This window comes from Drosophila persimilis, unplaced genomic scaffold (genome assembly GCF_003286085.1).
Source record: "Drosophila persimilis strain 14011-0111.01,24,50 unplaced genomic scaffold, DperRS2 tig00000002-arrow-pilon, whole genome shotgun sequence".
Lineage (NCBI taxonomy): Eukaryota > Metazoa > Arthropoda > Insecta > Diptera > Drosophilidae > Drosophila > Drosophila persimilis.
In genome coordinates, this window is record NW_020825289.1 from 17,531,665 (window position 1) to 17,553,909 (window position 22,245).

General features: G+C 43.2%; 5 protein-coding genes across 7 annotated transcripts; 2 read left to right on the plus strand and 3 right to left on the minus strand.

Moving 5' to 3' along the window:
- Nucleotides 1-5,915: 5,915 nt before the first annotated feature.
- LOC6593105 lies at nt 5,916-7,079 on the minus strand. Its single transcript, XM_002017851.2, has 3 exons — nt 6,983-7,079; nt 6,159-6,332; nt 5,916-6,095 (listed from the first exon to the last, which is right to left on the minus strand). The coding sequence occupies exons 1-3, from the start codon at nt 7,007-7,009 to the stop codon at nt 5,946-5,948; spliced, it is 351 nt and encodes a 116-aa protein (XP_002017887.1). The 5' UTR covers nt 7,010-7,079; the 3' UTR covers nt 5,916-5,945.
- Nucleotides 7,080-8,618: 1,539 nt separating this feature from the next.
- LOC6593104 lies at nt 8,619-9,655 on the plus strand. Its single transcript, XM_002017850.2, has 3 exons — nt 8,619-8,710; nt 9,302-9,387; nt 9,449-9,655. The coding sequence occupies exons 1-3, from the start codon at nt 8,681-8,683 to the stop codon at nt 9,564-9,566; spliced, it is 234 nt and encodes a 77-aa protein (XP_002017886.1). The 5' UTR covers nt 8,619-8,680; the 3' UTR covers nt 9,567-9,655.
- Nucleotides 9,656-11,349: 1,694 nt separating this feature from the next.
- On the minus strand, nt 11,350-12,516 carry LOC6593102. Its single transcript, XM_002017849.1, has one exon. The coding sequence runs from the start codon at nt 12,514-12,516 to the stop codon at nt 11,350-11,352; it is 1,167 nt and encodes a 388-aa protein (XP_002017885.1).
- Nucleotides 12,517-12,884: 368 nt separating this feature from the next.
- On the minus strand, nt 12,885-14,091 carry LOC6593101 (grpE protein homolog, mitochondrial). Its single transcript, XM_002017848.2, has 3 exons — nt 13,978-14,091; nt 13,548-13,884; nt 12,885-13,486 (listed from the first exon to the last, which is right to left on the minus strand). Exons 1-3 carry the CDS (start codon nt 14,061-14,063, stop codon nt 13,226-13,228), a joined length of 684 nt encoding a protein of 227 aa, XP_002017884.1. The 5' UTR covers nt 14,064-14,091; the 3' UTR covers nt 12,885-13,225.
- A 2,440-nt stretch (nt 14,092-16,531) lies between these two features.
- Nucleotides 16,532-20,315, plus strand: LOC6593100 (NAD kinase). 3 transcript variants are annotated; one of them, XM_026985274.1, is made up of 4 exons: nt 16,532-16,814; nt 18,823-19,140; nt 19,203-19,776; nt 19,836-20,315. In XM_026985274.1, the coding sequence occupies exons 1-4, from the start codon at nt 16,615-16,617 to the stop codon at nt 20,121-20,123; spliced, it is 1,380 nt and encodes a 459-aa protein (XP_026841075.1). In that variant the 5' UTR covers nt 16,532-16,614; the 3' UTR covers nt 20,124-20,315. The 3 variants fall into 3 exon arrangements, with proteins under 3 accessions (XP_026841075.1, XP_026841074.1, XP_026841076.1); XM_026985273.1 differs by lacking the exon at nt 16,532-16,814 and adding an exon at nt 17,249-17,979; XM_026985275.1 differs by lacking the exon at nt 16,532-16,814 and adding an exon at nt 18,562-18,752.
- Nucleotides 20,316-22,245: the final 1,930 nt, after the last annotated feature.

The following is a 22,245-nucleotide window of genomic DNA, read 5'->3' on the forward strand; positions in this document are numbered from 1 at the left end:
TGCAACGCAATTTGGGCCGTAATTGCTGAAAAACCTGTGGTTGGTTGTACCAACAACCACCCCCTCGGAGGGAGGGCTTGGGGTTGTGGAACGTTGATTGTTTTAACTTTATTATTGGTCGTCTGTCAGGGGGTTTCCATTAATATGCACAGACAAATTACCCAACAAAAAGATACAATTTACTCTGCATCTCAAACTAAATTCTGGAAGGAAATATTGAAAAACTATTTACAGAGCAGGTAATTAGAAAATATGCTCATATTCATGCATTTATGCATTCTCAAATAAACATTTCAGTACACTTTACAAATCTGAGGTTCTTACACCTGCTTTCTCTTCTATTGACCACTGATGGAGTTTAATAATAGGCAGAAACATGACATATTTTCAAAACTCTACTAACTGCACTTGAGGTCCAATCAATCAGATATTCGCTGGCAATAAACGAGACTCTTCATATTCCAACAACATATTTGGACTGCCTGAGGTCTCTGAAAGATACAGGACGGATCTATCTAAGCCTGCTTCTGCTTTCCTCCGCTATGGTCCCGTCCCATGCCCAATCCCTGGCGTGTACAAATACCGCTCAAATTGCAAAAAATAACATGACCGCAGGCCACGCAACCAGAAACGGACGCAACCCTGTGACAGTGGCAGTGGACCGGGAAGGATTCTCCATTTTTTGCCGGTCTCGGATGGCGGATTGCTGCTTAGTCGAGTCCTGTGTGGCCCGATGTCCTCTGTGGCACCGTGCCCGCCGTCTATATTGACACAACATGCCAATTTTCTTCGTGGCAGGTGGCGGCCGGCAGCCGCGTCGTGTCCTGCGGCTTTGCGGGTGTCACAAGAGCAGCCGCCACCAAAGGGGAGAGACGGAAGAGTCACAGTTACAGAGATCCATGGCTGGGAATGGGGATTGTTGGGGAGGAGCCAACAGCAGTTAGCATCGCCATATCAACTGACAAAATAATTAATTTTATTCGAGTTTTTTTTGTCATATTAGGTACAGTCTCGTACAGTATAATAGGACAGTGTGTATAACAACATTAGGCATTACCTTTATAAGGGATTTAGTATTGAATGACAAATGTTACTACAGTAAGGCAGTATCCACAAAATAATCTTTCAAGATTCAGTAACTGGATTGTAAGCTATTAAAAATATATGGTTATGAGACGCACTGTCCCACACGGGTGGAGCACTTCGGATGAGTAAGATCCTGGCTCCTGCCTGGCATACGTAATTAAATGCGCCTTACGCAATGTGCGAAAAAAACGAAGGACTGACAGAAAGGGAAAGAAATCAAAAGTTAAAGGAGAGAACCGCTAAAGCGTGGGTTGGTGGGGAGTGGGGGCGTTTACCAGCAGCTCCACACGCCCACTTGGCAGACGCTTTTCAGCTTTTCTATGTAATTAGTTTTTCCCCTCCAAACCGAAATACGAGAAAAGAAGAGAAAAAGTTCCTTGTGCGCTTCGTTTCGTATTTTATTGAATTTTCTTTTCATTTGTTTGTTGATTTTTGGGATTTACCGCATTTCGTATGCACAGCGAATAGATAGGACAGAGGAACGGGAGGGTTTATTGAGGGAATTCGGGGACTGCCATTGAGACAAATCTCTGTTTATCTACGAGTATCTTGTTGTTGCCGCTGCTCCTGCTGCTGCTGCCTCTGTGGCTTTTCGTTTTGCCAATAAATTACTTTGTAATCAAGTGAATTCGAGTGGCAAAGGACAAAAGTGGCAAAAGCTGAAGGAAAATGGAAGTTAGCATGGCTTCAGGGACGCCAGGAAATGTTGCATTTGCCCCATAAACTGATGACTATAATTTGTATAAGGTTGTTTATTAAATTCCAGCCATCCTGCCCGGAGGGGCTGAGGCTATTTGTGGGCTATCATGTTTAATTTTAAGAAAACGATGATTAGCTTTTAATCGGCCTCTAGTAGCAGTTCGATATATTGCGAGTATTGTACAATGTAGAATACTTTCCCAATATTCTCTTTCTCTACCCTTTATCAAAGTATTTATTACGGGTATGCTATGTATTTTCGAGTGTATGTATGTGAACACACTTTCCTAATACCTATAAGAATGCGAATCAATCGACCCCATCACAGCATCGCTCTGAGGCTGAAGCCCTAGCTGATTCCGAGCCGATGCTGGTATTGGTATTGGGGTGGACGCGCAGTTTGCTCAATGCATTAGTCGAGGACGTTGTGGCATAATGGATTTGCACTTGCAACACAGCAAAGGAATCCTTTGGTAAACTTATTGAATGAATATTATAAGTGCACATATAAAATATTTACTATGTACTTTATATGAAACGATATATACATGTCAAGACAGTGCTTTACGGAATGATATAACCTTTTTAGAGCTGAAATGTATATCCTAATCTGATCTATCGGAAATAAAAAAAACGGACTATCCAATCTTTCTGATAGAACTATGATAAACGTACACAGTTGTGAATTGCCTTGTTTGCCTGTTTTGCTTCATAATTGCTTGACAAAATTATGGGAGCAAGACAATGAGTAGAGATCCTGGAAAAGCAGAGGGGAAGAGGGACAGGGAGAAGGAGACGGAGAAGCACTAACTAATCTGTCAGCGACAGATGCGGGCGCAATGATAAAATTTAAAATTGCCCAGCTAGCATTGCAATTACCCTCAAATAAAAAACCAGCACAAGGATATGCTAAAAGGACCTCCTGCTGCGATGTGGAGGAGATAGAGAGAGAGAAGAGCCAAGAGTCAGTTTTTGCCTGCTTCTTTTTTCTCATATACGATACCTTTTTCACCGACGTTACTCGAGAAAAACTAAAGGGACAAAATATTCGACCGCATCGTATCGTATCGACGTGTAATCGAATATAATAAACTTTAAGTCCGTCCACTTAAATCGGATTTTTTCAGTGTGGACATTCTGTGCAGGGAAAATAAAAGCCGACAGCACTCTCGAGGAAGGACCGATGAGAGCAATTTTACACACAGACACATGCGTCGGTAGAAAATATATCGTGAAACAGCAGTTTAATGAAATAAAATAAATCCTCACAGAGATGGGAAGAGATTCTCTCTCGCTCTTTCCCTCAAGCAGCAGCGGGTCGCCAGCAGCCTCCAGCCGCAAGGACAAAAGGCAGTTGACATTATGCCATTGTTAGAGGATGACCCCTCCCCTCACCCTAACCATAACCCTACTCGTACTCCGCTCCCCATCTCTTTCTGTGTGCTGTTGATATTATATTACATTTTATAAATTACATTTTGAGCGCAAGCAAAGCTGATTCACTCTGCTCCTGCTCCTGCTCTGCTCTCTCTCTCCCACTGAGCCACTTTCCATGGCAGACTTACCCACGCCCACACCCCCGCTCGCTACACTTCAGTTGCATGCAACACAAGTTGACATTTATTGTTGTTGTGGCCCCATGCATTAGCCATCGGCTGGGTCTCCGTCTCCGTCGGAGTCTTCCCTTCAGTTTGACTTCAATTGCGCAACGGAAATGCATTAAGAAATTCATTCTGCCCTGAAACACCAACACCCCTCTCCTGGCCATAAAGCGACATGCCCTTCAGGTGCATTGAACCAATAATCAGCAAACTGGGAAATATTGTGGGCGAGGGGAGGCTGGCTCTGGGAAATGCTTTTCAAATCCAACACAACATCATAAGTGGTCGGTAAGGGACATTTTTCAAATGGCTAATGCAATGTCTAGGCAATAGGGTTTCGAATAAAAACTAATTCGTAAACCAAATGGAATCCTGGAACTGAATGTGTTGCAGCAATTAGCTGGAGGAGCTTTTCCTCCGAAACTGATTGATCTGACGGCAGTCAATCAAAGCCCTAACGGTCTAATAACAATATCAAAAAACATTTAGCACCAATTCACATCAAACACATTGCCCTTGGCCCTGCTCATGTCCCTGCCCCTGCCCTGCCCCTTTTCCACCCACATATTCACTCAAATTTACCTTTTTTTGTGCACATTTTTATGACAAGTAATCCGCTTTCACAGCAATTGATGTCAGGGGAAAATCGTCACAAAATGAAAGTTAATACCCAACAACGCGAAAATTGATTCCACCTGATGCGATATCCCATCATTATTATCGAGTTTGTCCTCTGCCAACGGCCCCCTTCCGCAACGTACTACGAGTATTATTAAACATTTTATTTGATGTTGAGTGAATAGTGATAAGGCTAATGAATGCATGCCCCCATCCTCATCCTTGAGTGGAATCGCGCCTGGTGCTGGCATCGGGACAGTGCTTGGACGCGGACGCAGACTGGGACCCGGTAAAATATCATTATGATTCTATTTACATTTGGCTTTAATAAAAGTCAACCCAGCATGTCTTATCGAGCGATGGCGATGACTGTTTGATTTCATATTAAATTAGTGTCATAAACGGAACAACTGCTGCAGTTCGCACGGGCTCCAATGGGATAGCGGGATGGGACTCGTTCGGGAATTATCAATGAATTATTTACAATGCTGTATTAACAATTTGTTAAACAATTTTATGGTGTTATCGTGGCCAACTCCACATTACGTATACGAAGCGTTGCACTGTGGCCCCCAATCTGTTTCCGATTGGGCTTTCCAGCTGTAATGTAATTTCCGCAGTGCATTTCCAAAAGAGCCACCAATTGTGCGTAATTTTATTTATTTAATGCAGCAGTTTGCCGTGCACGCATTGCATTCAGTGCGTCCCATGCGTTGTCCATTGTCGTGGCAGTTCATTTCCGGTACACACAACAGTAGCTGTCATTGCAGCCACTGCTGATGCCATTGTTGGAGTTAAACCCTGTGATTGTCGGCTTTAGCTCCACTTGATGAGAAACAGCCTCCTCCAACGGACTACCCAAATGCATACTTCGGGAAAGTGTTGCAGCTGGAACCATATATGTACTAACCTTCGCCTAATTCCAAATCGGATTTCCTTTTCGAAATTCTTTAAGTACAATTTCAGGTCTGAAAAACAGAGATTCTTACCCGATTAACATCCCTAAGGCCCTCAAAAGTATGCCAAGGAAAACACGTTCCCAGAATTCCATCCATCCATCTATCCATCCATCCACACATCATCTGCAAAATGGCAACCACTCAGCTCCAACTCCTGACAACAGCCTGCATTGTCCTGATTCTGCTCGCAGCAAAATTGGCTTCAATTATGCGACAGAATTATGAAATTACAAAAATTACGAAAGTAAGTAGCTGTTCGCCGCTTCTGTTCGCTTTTCGCTTCAGCCAAATGTAATTGCGGCAATTTGCAGTTCCAACTGGCAGTCGGCTAATAACGTTTATTAAAACCACAACAACACAGTGGCGGTTGGGTCCTGTATCAGCGCCTCCCCCTGAGCTGCAGTCTTTAACAAGTATGAACGATGCAGTCGAGTGTACCGCCTAGAAAGTACCTGGTACTCAGGTAGTGGAAAGGGAAAACCAAGAAACCGTAGAGGAAAACGGATTTCTGAGAGCGGCATCTTCTAGATTTAGGCACTTTTTGTTCATGTTTGAAAGTATCTAAAAAATATGAGTAAGGTCGTCGCTCTGTTAAACATCTACACGATTGCCAAATACCCTGTCGCTTTACGATTACTGGGTACTGCAATAAGCCGAATAGAGATGGATTTTTCAATGACAGAAACAGAGAGGGAGAGAGAGAGAGAGGCAAAGCAAAAGAGGTGATTATATAGAATCTCATATGGCAACGTTATGCAAATTATGCAAATCCTTGTGAAGCACATTAATGCGCACAATGACAATTAATCGCTGCAAATTAAAATGATGACAATGTGCTGGATCTGCCTGGGGATATCTGGGGGCCTCGACCACACCCACGCGCCCAGCCACCGACTCAGGCACTCAGCCACTCGTCGGGATTTGGCTAGGCAAATGAAATAAGAAATAAGAGTTAAACGATGTAAACGGTAATTATTTATGACTAAACTGGTGAAGGCGGATAATTCTCATTGTGCTCGCCACCGAGGCGACCCATATCGCGAATAGCCTGCTGCAGTCGTCGCTCCTCGTGCAACCCATCCACGCCCGCTCCCAGTCGCTCGATGAACTTGGATGAACGGTATCCGTTTTTCTGCGGAAGGCGCAGACAGTTACAGTTACTCTAATGTGACACGATCAAGGGGGAGAGTCTCACCTCATAGTAAAGGGCACGAGACTTTTTTGCCGCGTCTGGATCGAAGTTCCATTGGGTGACCTGATGTGTGATGGGCTCGCCGGCCACGTTGTTCTGCAGGGTCTCTGATATCAAGCGGAATATGATACCATCTGCGGGTTGACTGATCTGCAGCAGGACCAACAGCAGAGTGAGCTGAAATGAAGATCGTTCCGAGTTGCGTTAGAAAATATATCAGTTTCCACCATTTACCATTATCAATTCTCATAGTATTTTCATGTACATAAATATAAATGTAAATCTGAAGATTATTAAAGTATAACGTTTTAACTGAATTTACTTAGTCTTTTATCATAAAAATTTTCAAAATTACTCGTATCGTTAAAACGATAAAAAGCATTAGAGTTATGTAGAAGCAGCCAACACTATTTTTCACTCGGTAGTCGTCTGGCCTTCTTAATTGTAACACTTCTATATTTTCTAATAAATAATTGAGTATTTCGTTTAATGATAAGCATTAAAAGCAATTAATGCCAAAACTGAACTTTACGATTTCACAATGATCGCATGAAAATATTCCAAAAAACTCGTACATAGATATGTGCTTAGGAAATTTGCTAGTTTACTTTGGAAAATTAACAACAACAAAAATAATTGGCACTGTTCTCAGCTGTGAGAGCGGATCTCATATGGGCGTGGTCTGTGTCCCTAAAATTGCGCATACGCCACATATAAGTCACTGCATTCACTAACACCGAATCTTATCTTTCCCTTTCATTCACCATCTTCTTCATGGCTTATTTATTCCACTTTAATCTCATTTCTGTGCACTTACCACTACCTACCAAATAGACAAATCCCAGGTGTAACATTGTCTGGATTTCTCGATGTGGTTGACGTTGAAGCGCTGGGGCCCGTGCGAGTCACTGGACCATTGATCACTGAATAGCACCGAAATCGCGGTGTTGCATAAAACTCAGCCAAGCGCCAAGCAACTCCAAAAATTATTGAAAATAACCCGCAACAAGAAAAGCAACAACAAAATATGGCAAACAAAGAGACTTTGAGAAGCCACAAAGCAAGGCAGAGAGCGAGCAACAGAGAGATATGGATATAGAGAGAAAAAGAGCTCATAAGAGATAGAGATAACAAAATAATGTTTCGGTTACAAACCTTTTACAGATTTAAAGGCTGTTGCTGCTTAAATCCATATGGAGCTTTTAAACGAAAGATGATCTCCGATCTGGTGGCTTTGGCATACGACCTTCAAGTGGCGTTAAAGTACTTGCGTTTTCCATAATGTTAGATTCGTTTTATGGCAATATTGTTCTGCATTTCCAGAGGGTATAACCACTCGGCTCTTTATTTATAGAATTCTCGGGCTATTTTCTTAAAATTACTATAGAATTCGAAACCGACAGGATATGTATAGCTTATAGAAGCTGTATAGAAGCTGAAGAAATTTCGATCAAGCTTCAATTGTGTGGCATAGAAACCATAGATCTGCAAGGGTATCAAAAGTTTCGGTACTCTACGAGAAAATCTTTTGACGGTTTTTTTTGTTTTCGTTTATAATTTTATGACCGTCCAAATAGGTTTTCAAGGCAGACGGAACTAAGTGCGCGTATTTGCCAAAGGTTACTCACATCAGCCGCGAAACGGCTTTGGGCCGAAGCAAGCACAGAAGGCAAGGAAAATGCAAATGCCCGACAAAGAAAGTGCGCCAGAGCACGATAGAAATGGCACAGTGGAATGGAAGAAAGGCGCAAAGAAGGAAGACAGCAACAGGTTGTCCAATGCGGGACTGGCTCTTTGTGGTTGCAGAAGTTACATAATGGTCCATCGTCATCTCGATCGGAGCCGGAGGCAGACACTCGCTCCAAAACCACTTTGGTCATTTGGCCTCAATTCCGTTTTAGCCCACTCGAACAGCTGTCTCTGTGGGAGCTCTCTCTCTCTCCGTCTCTTTCTCTGGAGTGGGACGCTGACTCTCTCTGCCTTGGGCCTCTCTCTCTCTTTTTGGAACCGAAAGAGACTACGTGAGTCTCTTCACGTCTACTTCGATTATTATTTACACAGATTTCCGGCAGCTTGAATCCATGCGGAAAAAGCTATACGAAAGAGTATTTTGCAGGACTTTCACTTTCCTTTATAGCCAAATCTTTAGCATCATTAGATCGTAAGGAAAACGGATAAGTTCCAGTTCCAGTACCCCAAAGAGAGAGAGAGAGCGTGCCACAAAGAGACCTAAAATAAGGTGAGATATGCGCCGACAGCGCTCTCATCGCCTGATACCTCAAGGGGGAAGGCCTTACCCTATACAAACATACCTTGGCGGAGCGCACACGCAACGAAGCTCTCCACTAAGCTTTCCATCTGGCGCTCTTCTTGGAGCTGTGTGGGGCTCTGCGTTGTCTGGCGGTTGGCCATGCATTTCATTCAAACGCGATCGCCGGCCAAGCAACTCCGCTTGGAATCCGCTTTGGGCCTACTGGGGGACTGTCGTTACAAAACCGAACATTGTTGGATTCGAAGAAATAACCATGGCAAAGTTGAATGCTCTGCTGCTGGCCGTAAGTTAGATCGTTTAATTTTCCCTCCAATGGGAGTACAACTATCGAGTATTGGCTTCTCCAATTAACACGGCCAGACCGAAAGTCGCACGTTCTGGCTGACACAATTTCCGCTGCGCCTGCGCGAAAGTGGCACCCGAAAGAAAACCGTGTCGAAAGCAGTGACTGACTGGAATTTCCAATGAGCACTACGTTTGACACATTTCGAAACTATTCGTATATTTGTGCCAAATATTTTTGTCTGCTGCCACTAAAGAGACCTTGAAACGTCTGCCCGCGCTCTTGTGCGCTCTCTCTCTCTCTCTGTCTCTCTCTGCTGTGCTGCAGCGGATGGTGGCGATAGTGGTGGCATGGCCAGGTTGAAACCCAAACAAAATGTGTCATAATCTTGCATTGCATAACCAGCGTCAATAACCGTTGCTTTGCTGTGGCTGTTGTTTGCTTTAACCGACGGAAAACCACTGCGAGGAAGGCGCCATCCAATTGTCTGTGCATTCGCTGCCACTTTTATGTGCTGCCTGACACACTGAACTAATGAGCAGCCATTGCCTGTGATTTTAATGGAGATTACAATATTTATCCCTTTTTCAGCTCTTTCTGTGCGTCGTGGCCTTCCTAGTGCACACATCGTCGGCCACAGTTCAGCCAAAGGCCCCAAACTTCCAGTACTTTGAAAGGTGAGTAGTTCAACGGTGATCCTTCCAAGGATTCTTTCATATCTCTTAATGCTCTTCTTAGACCCAAATACCGTTATCCCTACTACGATGAACATGGAAGAGGCAAGCTTTTATATGGCTATGGCGGACCGGAACTGTATCAGTACAAGACCTACACGCCGCTGGAGGGCATACACTGAGCCTTTATTTACGACTATTTAAACTATAGCTCATAAAGTTGATAATTTATGTACTTTTGCTTTATTTAATTTAATAAATATTTTGAAAATATAACGAAACACTACTAAATTGAACAATAGATGGCGCTGCTAACGAATACTGACGATGTCATAAAAGCGACATCTATGAATTTTCAGCGGCAGGAAGACTTATCGAATTCAAATTAGTAAACTCAACGAAAAAATGTGCCTCTTCAGCTCAACAATGTCCCTACACTTATTATGTTGCCATTGTTTTTTGTTGACCGTTTTTTAAACCTTGCTGTAATCGAAATGCAATAAAAGCAAGTATTGAGAATAAGCCAGTCATGTATAGAATTGATTCACCTATCGTACAAAATTAAGTGGGCATGGCTAAATGTTCCATATAGATAGTATTATTCAACGGAACAAAGAATAGGAGGAATTGGTCGTTTTTTTGAATCGAATTTGAATTCGCCGCAGTTCGCTTTAGCAACAATGAGTCTCATTCCACACACAAATGCTGCGCATTCCATACACACTGTTGCGGCAACATTTACTTGAAAACCGATTTTTTGTCGAAATAAAATACATAAAGGTAATTAAAAGAAGCAATCTTGTAGAAAATGCATTTATCTATGATAAAGCTAAGTGGGCAAATCTATATAGCTTGAAATATAGCAATACCCGATTCGCCGCAGTTTAGCTTTTGCAACAATGAGTCTCATTCCATACACAAACATGTTGCTAACTCCATGCACACATACCCTGGGGGTAATGGATGTTATATAATTGTGAATACGTTTGTCTTCCAAGGCTCAGAATCGAGATAAATATATACAATATACTAATAATACACATGAATAAGTCAAAAACATATAAATTTGAGAAAGGGTCTTAATAAATTGCGTTTGATCAACATATAAAATTAACAAAATAGGGTGCACAAAGGCCTATACACGCATCATGTCTTCAAATACTAGCAACATTGCGTTTGTTTTTTTTGTTGAACTATTTTGTTTAAACCTTGTTTTAGTCAAAATACAATAAAAGCAAGGACTAAAAACTAACCAATTGTGTAGAAAATTTATTCATCAATGGGCTAAAATTATGTGGGCATAGCTAAATGTTCTATATAGCTAGTAATATTCGACGGAATATAAAAATCGAGGAATATGTATAATAGAACTTGAATTCGTCAGCATATTTACGGTATATTTTTTAAATGAGACGGTATATTTCTGACGGTCTGGTCACACTGCGTTCCAGCCCTAATTTGAAACACGTTTTCAAAAAATTTTTCATTTTATTTCAAAAAGCGGCTGCGCTTGGTTCTTTTTTGTGTGCGTCGTCTAAACGTTGTATAGATTTTATAAAGAAACACGTGCTGTCCTATGCACGCTCGTTTGCTCAAACCCAGAGCTAGCGAGTGCTATTTTAAAGGACAAAGAGAAAACTAAACGACAAAATTACCAAAGTGCTCAGCTAACCCGTGGCTGTGCACTTAAATTAAATTGTCAGACATGAATGATTTATGCAACCCAGACCGCATGGCGCTCAAACATTAATCGGTGGCCTGATCCACACGTCGGCCACATTTATGCACGCAGCGCCAGATAATAGTAGGCAGCATTTAATAATGTATTGGTTCCAAATGACTCAGACTTTTGCATTTTGAGGTGTTAGCCACAAAGTGACTGCCCAGACTTTGGTTATGTACGATTCTATACAGACGACTTTTATTTTCTTTAATGATAGCCTTAAACTAATTTACACGTGAACCCTATTTTAATGTCTGGGCCGATTCTAGCAGGCGTTTCAGTTCCTCATTTTGGGACAGGGCCCTCTTGACGGCCATGAAGATCTGGGAGTCCATTTCTCGCGTCTGGTCCTGACTGAGGGACAGGGTGCTCACCCGCTTGGCCAGCTCCGCCAGTTTGGGCTGTTGCTTCAGGAAGCGATCTAGTACCTGGGGGGAGATGTTCGCCATTTCAGCTAGCTGGCGCACATGTGTGGCCACAGGAGGAGATTGCATCTCAACATCTATGTGCTTGGGCGTGTTCAAGTGGGGTACCTTATTTGGCCTGGGTGCCGCCGTTGTGCTGGGCACTTGAGTTGGCTTCGATGGGATCATCACAGGACGCAGTGGAATGGGATAGTGATAGGGTAGAGGCTGACGCACGAGAAGAGGACGCATGCGGGCCGCGCCTGGTGGCGCCACAAACACCGGCTTGAACGAGACGGCCGAAGGCATTGGCTTCCTAGTGGCTGGAGCTGGAGTCGTGGTGGTCTCCGACCATAGGCTGTACTTCTTCATAAAGTCGCCGAAACGTTGAAGAAGGCTTCCCTGCATCTCGGGTTTTTTGGTGGTTATGGTGGACCTACTCGTCGTCTCCAGTCGTGGGCGCTCGTCAAAGTCCGCTTCGACATCTGCATTGTCCATGGTATTGTCATCATCGCTAGCGTCGTCACCATCGTCGACGCTATCCGGCACATCTTCGGACAGCTCATAGTCCAGCGTCTCCAGATAATCTTTCATCAAGGCTATACCCTGTTCATTGGAGGTCAGCGAACGGACGTACTCGATAGTTTCACTATTGCTGCGGGTCCCAATTAACTGTCCAAGCTCGCTTATGCTCGGCAGCACCTTCAGGCCCAGCTTCGTTTGGGCAATCTCGAGCAAATCACTTGGGTACTCTGAGTTAGTTGGGACAGGGGCAGCCGTTGTAGTTGTGGTCGTTTGTACGCCTGGCTTTATCAGCTTGTAGACGGGGAAATTGTAGTACAAAGCATTCTGCAGCTTTGAGTCTAGTTTCGAAGGCACCTTTCGTTCCGCAACGACTATGACTGCACTATCCTGGCCGTAGAACTTTGGCATCAGGGTCACTCGGGCATTGATGCATTGGAGCAGAGCCAGAGGCCAGAGGAAACGCACCAGCAGACCAAACATTCTGCTCACTTCAAAGGTTAAAGGACAACTAACACAGATCAGCTCATCAGACATTTCGAAATAGACATTTGAACCATCAAACAGATCTGGTTTCATGGAAGTCGCTTCGAGGGTTTCCATGAATTCTCGAGAACGTGCTGAATCTACCTGCTGTGCCATAGAAAATCTCAGATTTCCATTGAATTTTCCACCTACGCGACGCGAAGGAATGCGTTTGCTTTTGTTACTTGCCCTACCTGCAGTATCTACAAAAGAATTTGTTTCAAGAGGGGTTCGTTTCGGGTTTCTGAGGGAGTTTGAGAAAATCTGAAAAAACGAAGGAAAAAGGATGCATATCGACACCCGGGATCCAGAAAATCTCGGAACTCTTTCAACTAAAACATGTTTTTATTATCGTAATTAAACCTTAAAGTGGAACACTCGATGGCTACGCGTGTGGTAAAAATCTGTAGCCATTGAGTCTAGTCATCGATCACTTAGCAACTAAGAGGAATTTTAAATTCGCAAGCGATCCGATCCGCATGAATTTTGGATCATTTGTATTTACATAGGGTTTACGTACGGGAATTTTGCAGGATAAAACAAATTGCAAACAATGGAGACTTCTCTTGTGTAGACTATGTAAACGATTCTTGCTCGGGGGCGGGGGACACACAAAATATGGACATGGGTCGGCGAAACTTTGCATGCCCTGAGGCGGGCAAAGCTATCAACACTTCGATACACCCACTAGGGCAGGGCGTATGCAACGCTCGTGTAGCTTGTAGCCCAATTTAGTAACCTCCACCACGGTGTTGGCCTCAACGGTTTTGTCCTCCTTCTGGAACAGAGCCTCGTGCAGATTGGGATCGAACTTCTGGTTGAGTGGGTCCACAGCTTCCAGACCGTGACGCTTGAACACCTGCAGCAATGAGGCGCGAGTCATGGTGAGACCCTCGTACAGGCTCTTCAGATCAGCATTGTCACCCAGCTATAAAGGAGGCGCAGGTTAGACTCGATTACTTTACTATGACATGGGGCAAACGTCATACCTTGTCCTTAGGCACTGCCTGTGTAGCGTGGCCGAGTGTGTCGGCGACCTCCAGCAGATCCTTGCAGAAGCTCTGGATGCCGAAGATCTTTGCATCACTTATCTGTTTGTTCAGACGCGTACGCATGTTCTCGCTCTCTGCCAGGGCGCGCTTATACTTGTCCATCAGTTCCGATTTCTGCTCCTTGGAGTCGGCCAGCTCTTTCGTGAGACGATCAACCTCCGGGGAGACGGCTTTTGGTTCCGCTCCAGCGGCAGATGCAGCGGCTTCCTCCGGCTGCTTCTCAGTGCTGTAGGGGCGTCCATTTGCCAGGGCTGTGGTGGCCTGACGCAAGAAACTATAGAACCCGGACAAATTGCGATAAGATGTTGTTGCAGACAAACGTGCGTTCATTACGTCACAGAAAAGAGGAAGAATGCGGCAAACTTACCTTGAATTGCGTGCACTGACTACGGCTTTGAGCTGGCTCAAGCTGCGGCCAAAAACTTGCAAGGATAATCCGGCTTTCGATGCCATTTTGAGTGAATTTTGTGGCTAAATTGTAAAAAAAATTAAATTACCCCCTCTCTATCGGTTTTAATCAGCCTGCTTTTTAAAGTGACCAAGCCCTCCCAGATAGCAATACCAAATTTCCGCAGTGTGGACAACCCGCCAGATGGCGCCAGTGGGTGAAGTGTTCAAATTATGGACCGTTTTAATTCATGCAAAGATTGTTTTAGCATTGCCTTCGGGTATCTATTATCCGTCTCACCTCTGCACGCCTTGGGGGGTAGGGAGCAATTAATTTACGCATAGTTTATAAATCTTTCAGACTGTGAACGCCCAGGAGGCCGCCAAAATATAGCTTGTTTGTAAAAGTTGCTCTAAATATGTAAATTGCCCCAGCTCCCGGCACTTTCTGCTGCCGCCCGGAGCACTTAATGAATTCAAAGTACGAGTGGGGCGGGCTCAGCATCTTATTCAACTTCTACTCTCGAAAATGTACAAACATTATTACATATGCGCATGCATTGTATATATTTTGGAAAACCAGGTGTGAAAAGGCATTTAGTTTCATTTCGCCACCGAATCAGTGCGGTTGTTCACGGTAATAACGACTTGAGCTTGAAATGCGTGAGGAGGACCTGGAGCTGGCCCGCAAAATGGTGGCCAATTTGATTTCCACATCCACGTCCGTGGAGGAAGACGACGAGGGTGCAGCAGCGGCAACGACATCATCGCCGGGGAATTCTCCACAACCCTTGAGAAGGCGCGTCTTAGACCTGAGTGAGAGGCGTAAACAATTTCGGTGAGTGGAGCCCATCCATAAACATACAAAAAACACAAAATGATGCTAATACATTTATTTTGGCAAAAAAAAAACCAATTCACATGCTCGGTAAATTTGCATATATCCGGAGCTAAATTTATCTTTCGTTCAGTTAGTCAAAAAACTGAATGGAAACCACTTTTGTGAATGAAAATACAATCATACATCTCAAATATAAGCAATAATATATTTCGAGCCTTTTCGAGCGCGCCTTTTGACTTTTTGTCCTACAAGTAATATGCGTAGCATCTCGAGAAACTGTTTCATTCCGTAGGAACTTACGTTTTTTCTGCTTTTAGAAAAATGTATATTAAAATTGGGAAGATGTTTAAAACGAAATTCCCTATAAATATTAGATATTCGAGGTACGCGAAATAGGGTCAAAGATAGAAAGCAAAATAATTATATGGGCATTTCCGACAAAAGGTCCACCATGACAATATACCTTAAAAGTCAATAAAAACCGAGTTCCATATACTTTTTTTTTTATGGATTGACACTTAATTTCTTTAACTTTGATGTGAAAATCGATTCAATTTTATAAAATCAAAATTCCAGAAAATTAAACTACTCTCGGCAACGGTATATTTTGTATTTAATTCAAAAACTTGCGAAACTAACGCCCAATACTTTATATGCAAGCATAACCCATTTTAAACAGATAACTCTAACTCAATTCGCAGAGTTTCACAATTTTTTAGCGCAATCTTATAGGTAGGGTATTTAATAGTTGTCTATTTAAAGAACTGTTTATATCGCAAAATATATATCGACATAGTGCTCTCCCTAACCGAAAACTGAAAGCACCATACAGGGTGACCACCTACGGTACATATATTATATATTTTTTGCATATTTCAACGTCGAAATTGAGTTAAAGCTACATTAACAGTATATAATGGTATATTTGAATAATATCTTCAATATATTTCAATATATATACTTAATTTTTATAGTTATATTTCCACCATGTCTAGCTCACACAACTTGCAAGTGTTTATAGTTTTCATAGTATTTTCCAGTATTTCCTTGTAGTTTCCAGTATTTTCGAAAGCGCCCTCTTTTCCAATGCCCCAATGTAGAAAACGTGTAGAAATGCCATTTATAGCCATGTCCCAGGGCTCATCGATTACTAATTCGTGATCGAAATCCTGATCGTTTGCCATCAAAATCTAAATTATTTCAAAAATTAAAAAAATTCATGTCAAAACGTGCATAACGCGGTTTTTTTTACACTGGCGCTTCCATGTGGCTTATATGAAACAAATGTTTTAAATATTCACCTTCCCTTTCAAGTGTCGCTTTTGATAATTACATACAAATGTAGTTCATATGTAACACTCGTGTAGTAGCGAAGTAAAATTAAGGACTTTTTGTTGTCCTTTTTTATTTAAACATTATTTTAGACGCAATTACATAAAGATGAGTGCTCAAAATTAATGCGACATTTAGCAAATCGATTCGTCAATCGGATAAAACTATGAGCTCAGCGCTGAGAGACTTAGCTAGCTAGTAATATTCAACCGAATATCAAAATCAAGGAATTAGATGGAATCTTAATACAAAAGATTCGTCAGTATATTTTGGTATATTTTGAAACTGTGACGTATAATTGCAATAAACAATGTCTTACGTCTTTAAATTTGTGTGTTTTAATGTTTGAAACAATTGTTATTGCCGACAACTGACCTGTGATATCTGCTTCGCAAGCACCAATGTGGACCTAAATTCATCTCGAATTGCTTGCGGCCAAAGAAGATGTCCGCCCCACTGACGCCAGCAGCGGCGGGGGACAGTCCAAAGCAGACACTGCCATGCCCATGCCCCATTGCAGACGCTGTGGATGGAGAGGGCGAGGTTCATCTGTTGCATGCCGCAGACCCAGCCCTAGCAACTTTGGAGGCGGCTTCTTCGGCGCCCGGCCTGGGTGGGGGGCATATGTCCAGCAGCTGGTGGTGGTAAGGCCTTATCATCTGCCTACATTTGCATGCTTCTCTACACGGTTCTTATCTAAGTTGATTGTGCGGTCTTGAACTGCCCAGCCAAGTCCCCCTCCTTAATGTATTTGTTGATTCAAGTTCCCTCCAAATTGGAAAGTGTTTCTTTGGTTATATTTTTGATTTGATTCATTCACGTGCGTTCTAATTTTGGCAATTGATTCGTACCACAGCAGCGGCTGCGTTATCAATTGAATAATTGCTAGCCAAGGCCGCCTCCACGCATGCGCGCGAAACGCAAACACTGCCCTGCCATCAGCTGTTTCAAGCGCTGCCCTGGCTTTTCATGAGACAAACAAACCAAACCAAACCCTGTGCAGCAGTTTTTCAGTTGTCGCTCGACAACGCGATCGCCCGGTGTTGCCTCTGCTCTAGTGGCTATTGCGTCAATTTTTCCGGCCAGCTGTGTGAAGTAATCAAGAGAAAACTCGGAAGAAAAGTGTCACCGTGACAACGAAAATCAAAACAAGCAAGCGAATTTCGTTTCAAATCATCGCCTAAATGCATTTCTGATTACCCGTTTTTCCAACGCTGATAAAACACTTTCTCTTTTTCTGTTTAACTTTACCCATTATCTCTCCTCGGTGGTGTACAAGCGTTGACACACATCAGGGCATACAATATTTTGGTGTCTCATCAATCATACACGTGAATACTTTTGTTTGTCTGCGTGGGCGTGATATTTTCGAAACGAATTCCATTTTGAAAACAAATTTAACCTTGGGCCCTTTAAAAGAACTCGAGGCGGTCTGACTGCATTCCAAAATACTCGCACATACAAAACTGCAGTCCCAAAATCGTTACTCGTCGGTTGTCTCCCAGATATGGCCTGTCTCTCGGACATTGATTTGGCGACCCTCCATGAGCATCGGCTTAAGCAGCGCTGGCACTATGGCCTGGCAAATTATTCGGACTATCATCATCACCAGGATGGGTTCAATGCCATGACGCGACGTTGCCTGGAGCGTAGTCTGCATAAACCAGACACAGACCCGAGGAAAGTCCAAAGAGATTTGAATGGCAATAGCCTGGATGCATTTGACTCGTCTGGCGGCGCCGATAAATCTGATCTGGACAACAACTGCTTTGCGTCAGGTATGCAACGGCAACGCTCCGGCACATGGCCGTAAGTCCAGCACCCATTTCCTAGTCGATAAAATTACGCTGTGTGTAAAGAGTGGATCGGCTTCATAAATTAGAATATGTAATATGAATCAGTTCTTGGGATGCACTGAAACTGTTTTCGATCGAGGCAAGGAACGCACGACAGTTGCGGCCAATGTAATAGTAGTGCTTAGATTTACATGGAATTTCGCAAAGTTTTGAAGAAAAACATTTGTTTGATTGGAATATCATCTCAAGAGGAATTTTTTTACGGCGAATATCAAATTTCGGCTAATGTTTCGATTGCAGCATAAAGGAAGGTCTGTTTTGTGCTTGGTTCTATTCTACTCTAAAAGATTAGCAACTGTAAATCATTTGGTCATCGTTATTTTGATCTCTTCTTTAGTTATTCTTTAGCACAAGAAATCACTCTCCGACAGCACAAGAGTGAGAACTCTCTCTATCTCTTCTTTCGCTCTTGCTTCTTTAAAACCTCCATTTGCATTCAAGTCCATAAACCGTTTTGTAAGATTAGCCATTGCCTTGAAAAGTTCAGAGAACGCGTTCAAAAGTTATTACAATTTAATAATGCATAGTTAAATAGTACATGAATTGCAGCATGTTTCCAATGAAAGCGGATAAGTCGATGACTTCAGGGTCATTGTTTCCCCAGCATAGCTCTCTGAGCATTGAGGAGTTTAATAACTTGGGCTGGGAGCAAGGCAACGATTGCAACAACAACTGCATTCGGGGAGATCCAAGGGAAAAGGTGCTCAGAGCACATCGCATTTTTAGGTCTGGGCTTAGATTTATTGTTTATTTTTATAATCATAAAATAATAAAACAATTTCACTTACCATTCCAGGCGAACGCGCAGCTTGAATGCCCCGTCGCCATTCCAGCAGTTCGGACCATGCGGACGCATTATGAAAAACTCCGCCATGGTGATGCAGATTCAGGATCCGGCCAGCCAGCGCCTGACCTGGTACAAACCGCCGCTCACAGTCCTAGTGATCAAGAAGGTCAGCGATGCCTCGGTGCTGGCGCCGTTTGTCCAGCTGGTGGACTGGCTGTTGCAGGAAAAGAACATGGTGGTTTGGGTGGAGTCGGCGGTGCTGGAGGATGCCCACCTCAATGAGGATGTCAAGTTCAAGGCCATCAGGGAAAAGTTGGTCACTTTCAAGTGAGTCTACATGAGTACGCATCAAGATCAATGAATTCCAATGTCTTTTTTCTGCCCGAAAGGGATGGGCGCGATGATCTAACCGATCGCATCGACTTTATTGTCTGCCTTGGAGGGGACGGCACATTGCTGTACGCCTCCCAGCTGTTCCAGCAATCAGTGCCGCCTGTGATGGCATTCCACTTGGGCTCACTGGGCTTTCTCACACCCTTTCGATTCGACAATTTCGAAGAGCAGCTCACCAGCGTCTTGGAGGGTCATGCTGCACTCACGCTGCGCAGCCGCCTTCGCTGTGTGATGCATCGCAAGGGTGACAAACGGCAGGAGGCCAAAGTGGAGGCCAACGCAGATGCAAGACCTGCTGCCAACAGCATCCTCGTGCTAAACGAGGTGGTCATTGATCGCGGACCGTCGCCGTATCTCAGCAATATTGATTTGTTCCTCGATGGCAAGTACATCACCTCCGTGCAGGGCGATGGCCTGATTGTTTCAACTCCGACTGGGAGCACAGCGTATGCGGCAGCAGCTGGTGCCTCCATGATCCATCCCTCTGTGCCAGCCATTATGGTAACTCCCATTTGCCCGCACTCTCTGAGCTTCAGGCCTATTGTGGTGCCTGCGGGAGTGGAACTGAAGGTGAGTAAATAGTTCCTTTTCAATGGTACCTTTTTTAATTGATCCACTATTCCCCATAGGTCTCCGTTTCGCCTGAAAGTCGCAATACTTCGTGGGTCTCATTCGATGGACGCAACCGTCAGGAGCTGTTCCATGGCGACAGCCTGCGTGTGACCACCTCCATTTATCCTGTTCCCTGTATATGTGCCCAGGATCAGATATCCGATTGGTTTGCATCCCTCGCCGATGGCCTCCATTGGAATGTGCGCAAGCGCCAGAAGTGCCTCGACGAGCTGTCGGATCTGACGGCATCCGGCTCCGAGGACACGCTGGACGAGATGGAAAATATGAAATTGTATGATATTTAGTACGTATGTATGTAAGTCGCTGCTGGCAATTGTATTCGTGGGCTAAGCTTCACGGCAGGCTTTTAGTTTTAGTCGAGTCTTTGCAATCGCTTCAATGTAATTCGAATATGTTTAAAGTCGTTTCATAGTCTGTAATTTGGTAGAATTTGCATATTTGCCAATTATACTCGTATTTACAATATTATGAGCTGAGCCAATTGTTTGGCAAACTTTGCTCTTGTAGTTCTTTGATCATTAAGATTTTTTGCAACGCTTTGTAGATTTACCTACGTGCAATACTGTTCATTTGGAAGAGGCACAAAAACTCTGTCAAATCTTTGTAGAGAGGTAATACCGATTTCATTGTTACAGAAACACACCCGCAACGAGCATTGCCTTGCCTTTTTCCAATCAACTTAATGTACATATGAGTAAATTCTGTAGTTTAGCTTTATAGTTGTTAGATATTTCGTATATAGACTCGTTTTGAGCCCCGTCTCTCTGGCGTCTGGCCACTTGTTGCATCTTGCTCACCTCGTGCCTGGCTCGTACGCGGCTGCTGGCCGTGCTTGCTTTATTTGCTGGCACCACTGATACGCACTTGGGGCTGTCAAAAAAATTTGTTTGCGCTTATTTACATAGAAAATGCGAAAGTGAAGCCGCCATCGCGTAAGTAAGACGACTATTCGCCAGACGCGCCCTCAGGCCGTACAAGCGAGGCATTACACGGCAAAGATTTTTTGCCATTGTTCGTGATGTGCGATGTGTTTTTGCCTTTTTTGTGAGCTGAATTCAAGGTGTGCGAATCTGTCGGCGTGTGCGTGCGGCAGGTGTGCGGAGCGTGCTTATCTAGTTATATGAGATTCACAAAATCTCCCAATAGTCGACTCTGAGCGTTTCCAGCGTGCGGTTGTGTGTTGTGTCAGTTTGCATTTAGAATTGGGGAAAATGAATCCAGAAGATATGCAGCGTGCCCGACAAATGGTCAACGTGGAGGCGACACAGCCCTTAGGCTCCCCCACGTCGTTGAGAAGAACGCTGGCTGGTAATTTACTGGACAAGCGTACACAGTTTCGGTAAGAAAATGTGCCAAAATCCCAAAATGTCCTTGAATAAGGCAGTGCTTCTCTGTTTTCAAATAGTAACTGCTAGTGCTACATCAATGAGCTTCTTGACATGCTCTTAAGCAGTCTGTTAAGTCATGCTGTACAGAAATAAGCACCACAACCAAGTATTTGGTCTAAAGATGCAGTTATTTCTCTTTCAGATTAGGCGTTGTTTCGCCTATGCATATATTAAAATATTCCGATTTTTATAAACACACAATATAGTATAGTATATAGAGGCAGCCTATAGCAAATTAAATGTTCTGTAAGCCGCAAAATTCGCACATGTGGTACCACCGCCGACCTAAATTTCCTTTATAGTGGTATGCCGTATAGAAACTTCCTTTTCATACAATTTTTTCCGTACAATTTTACGTTTTATGGTTTGGCCTTAGTGGCTTAACCTTATTTTAGATTAATACAACAAAAAGGAATCCAGTCTCTAAAATTAGCCAATCTCTTAGAAAATTGATTCTGTAATCGTATAAAATTAGAGAGAGCTGAGGATCCTAGCCAGTGCCACCAGGTTTTCAGAGCTAGAACCGAAAAAAAAACTAAAACTAAATACACCCCAAAAATATAACATTTTGTGGTTTTAGTGATTTTGTTATACTAGCTATAAATATATACAGCTTCAGCTAGAGCTTCTTAAGAACTTAAAAATTATAGGGTAGTCTGAAATTTAACAGAACCAAAATCTTGCATAAAAAACGAGATCGAAAAATTGTTGTTCAACAAAAAATCCAGAAAATATGTATGTAATTTACATTTACAACAAAAATTTGCTGAACAGCTTATATAATTTGCTAGTTTTATCAGCCGTCAGCACTGGTCCTAGTTTGCAGGTAACATTCAACCGAATTAACCCATTGTCGACCAGTGGATACTAAAAAACACTTCACGAAACTATAACTTGAAGAATTTTAGCGCAGTTCAGGTGAAAGATATCGTGTGGTTTTTGTAAGTAGAGAGGGTGGATCTACAAGCAACAGTATTATTTTTCGTGGTATAAATAGTTGTTTACCTGTTTAAATAGA

Bases quoted from the DNA above. Each gene is read 5' to 3' on its own strand.
- LOC6593105 (XM_002017851.2), bottom strand. From the start codon at position 7,009: ATGTTACACCTGGGATTTGTCTATTTG. The intron at 6,333-6,982 runs GTAGGTAGTGGT...TCTTCATTTCAG, and splicing joins ACCTGGGATTTGTCTATTTG to CTCACTCTGCTGTTGGTCCT. The intron at 6,096-6,158 runs GTGAGACTCTCC...CGCCTTCCGCAG, and splicing joins CTCGTGCCCTTTACTATGAG to AAAAACGGATACCGTTCATC.
- LOC6593104 (XM_002017850.2), top strand. From the start codon at position 8,681: ATGGCAAAGTTGAATGCTCTGCTGCTGGCC. The intron at 8,711-9,301 runs GTAAGTTAGATC...TCCCTTTTTCAG, and splicing joins TGAATGCTCTGCTGCTGGCC to CTCTTTCTGTGCGTCGTGGC. The intron at 9,388-9,448 runs GTGAGTAGTTCA...TGCTCTTCTTAG, and splicing joins AACTTCCAGTACTTTGAAAG to ACCCAAATACCGTTATCCCT.
- LOC6593102 (XM_002017849.1), bottom strand. From the start codon at position 12,516: ATGTTTGGTCTGCTGGTGCGTTTCCTCTGGCCTCTGGCTCTGCTCCAA.
- LOC6593101 (XM_002017848.2), bottom strand. From the start codon at position 14,063: ATGGCATCGAAAGCCGGATTATCCTTGCAAGTTTTTGGCCGCAGCTTG. The intron at 13,885-13,977 runs GTAAGTTTGCCG...CGGGTTCTATAG, and splicing joins GTCAGTGCACGCAATTCAAG to TTTCTTGCGTCAGGCCACCA. The intron at 13,487-13,547 runs GTATGACGTTTG...CCTCCTTTATAG, and splicing joins AGGCAGTGCCTAAGGACAAG to CTGGGTGACAATGCTGATCT.
- LOC6593100 (XM_026985273.1), top strand. From the start codon at position 17,678: ATGGCCTGTCTCTCGGACATTGATTTGGCGACCCTCCATGAGCATCGG. The intron at 17,980-18,822 runs GTAAGTCCAGCA...TTACCATTCCAG, and splicing joins CAACGCTCCGGCACATGGCC to GCGAACGCGCAGCTTGAATG. The intron at 19,141-19,202 runs GTGAGTCTACAT...TCTGCCCGAAAG, and splicing joins GAAAAGTTGGTCACTTTCAA to GGATGGGCGCGATGATCTAA.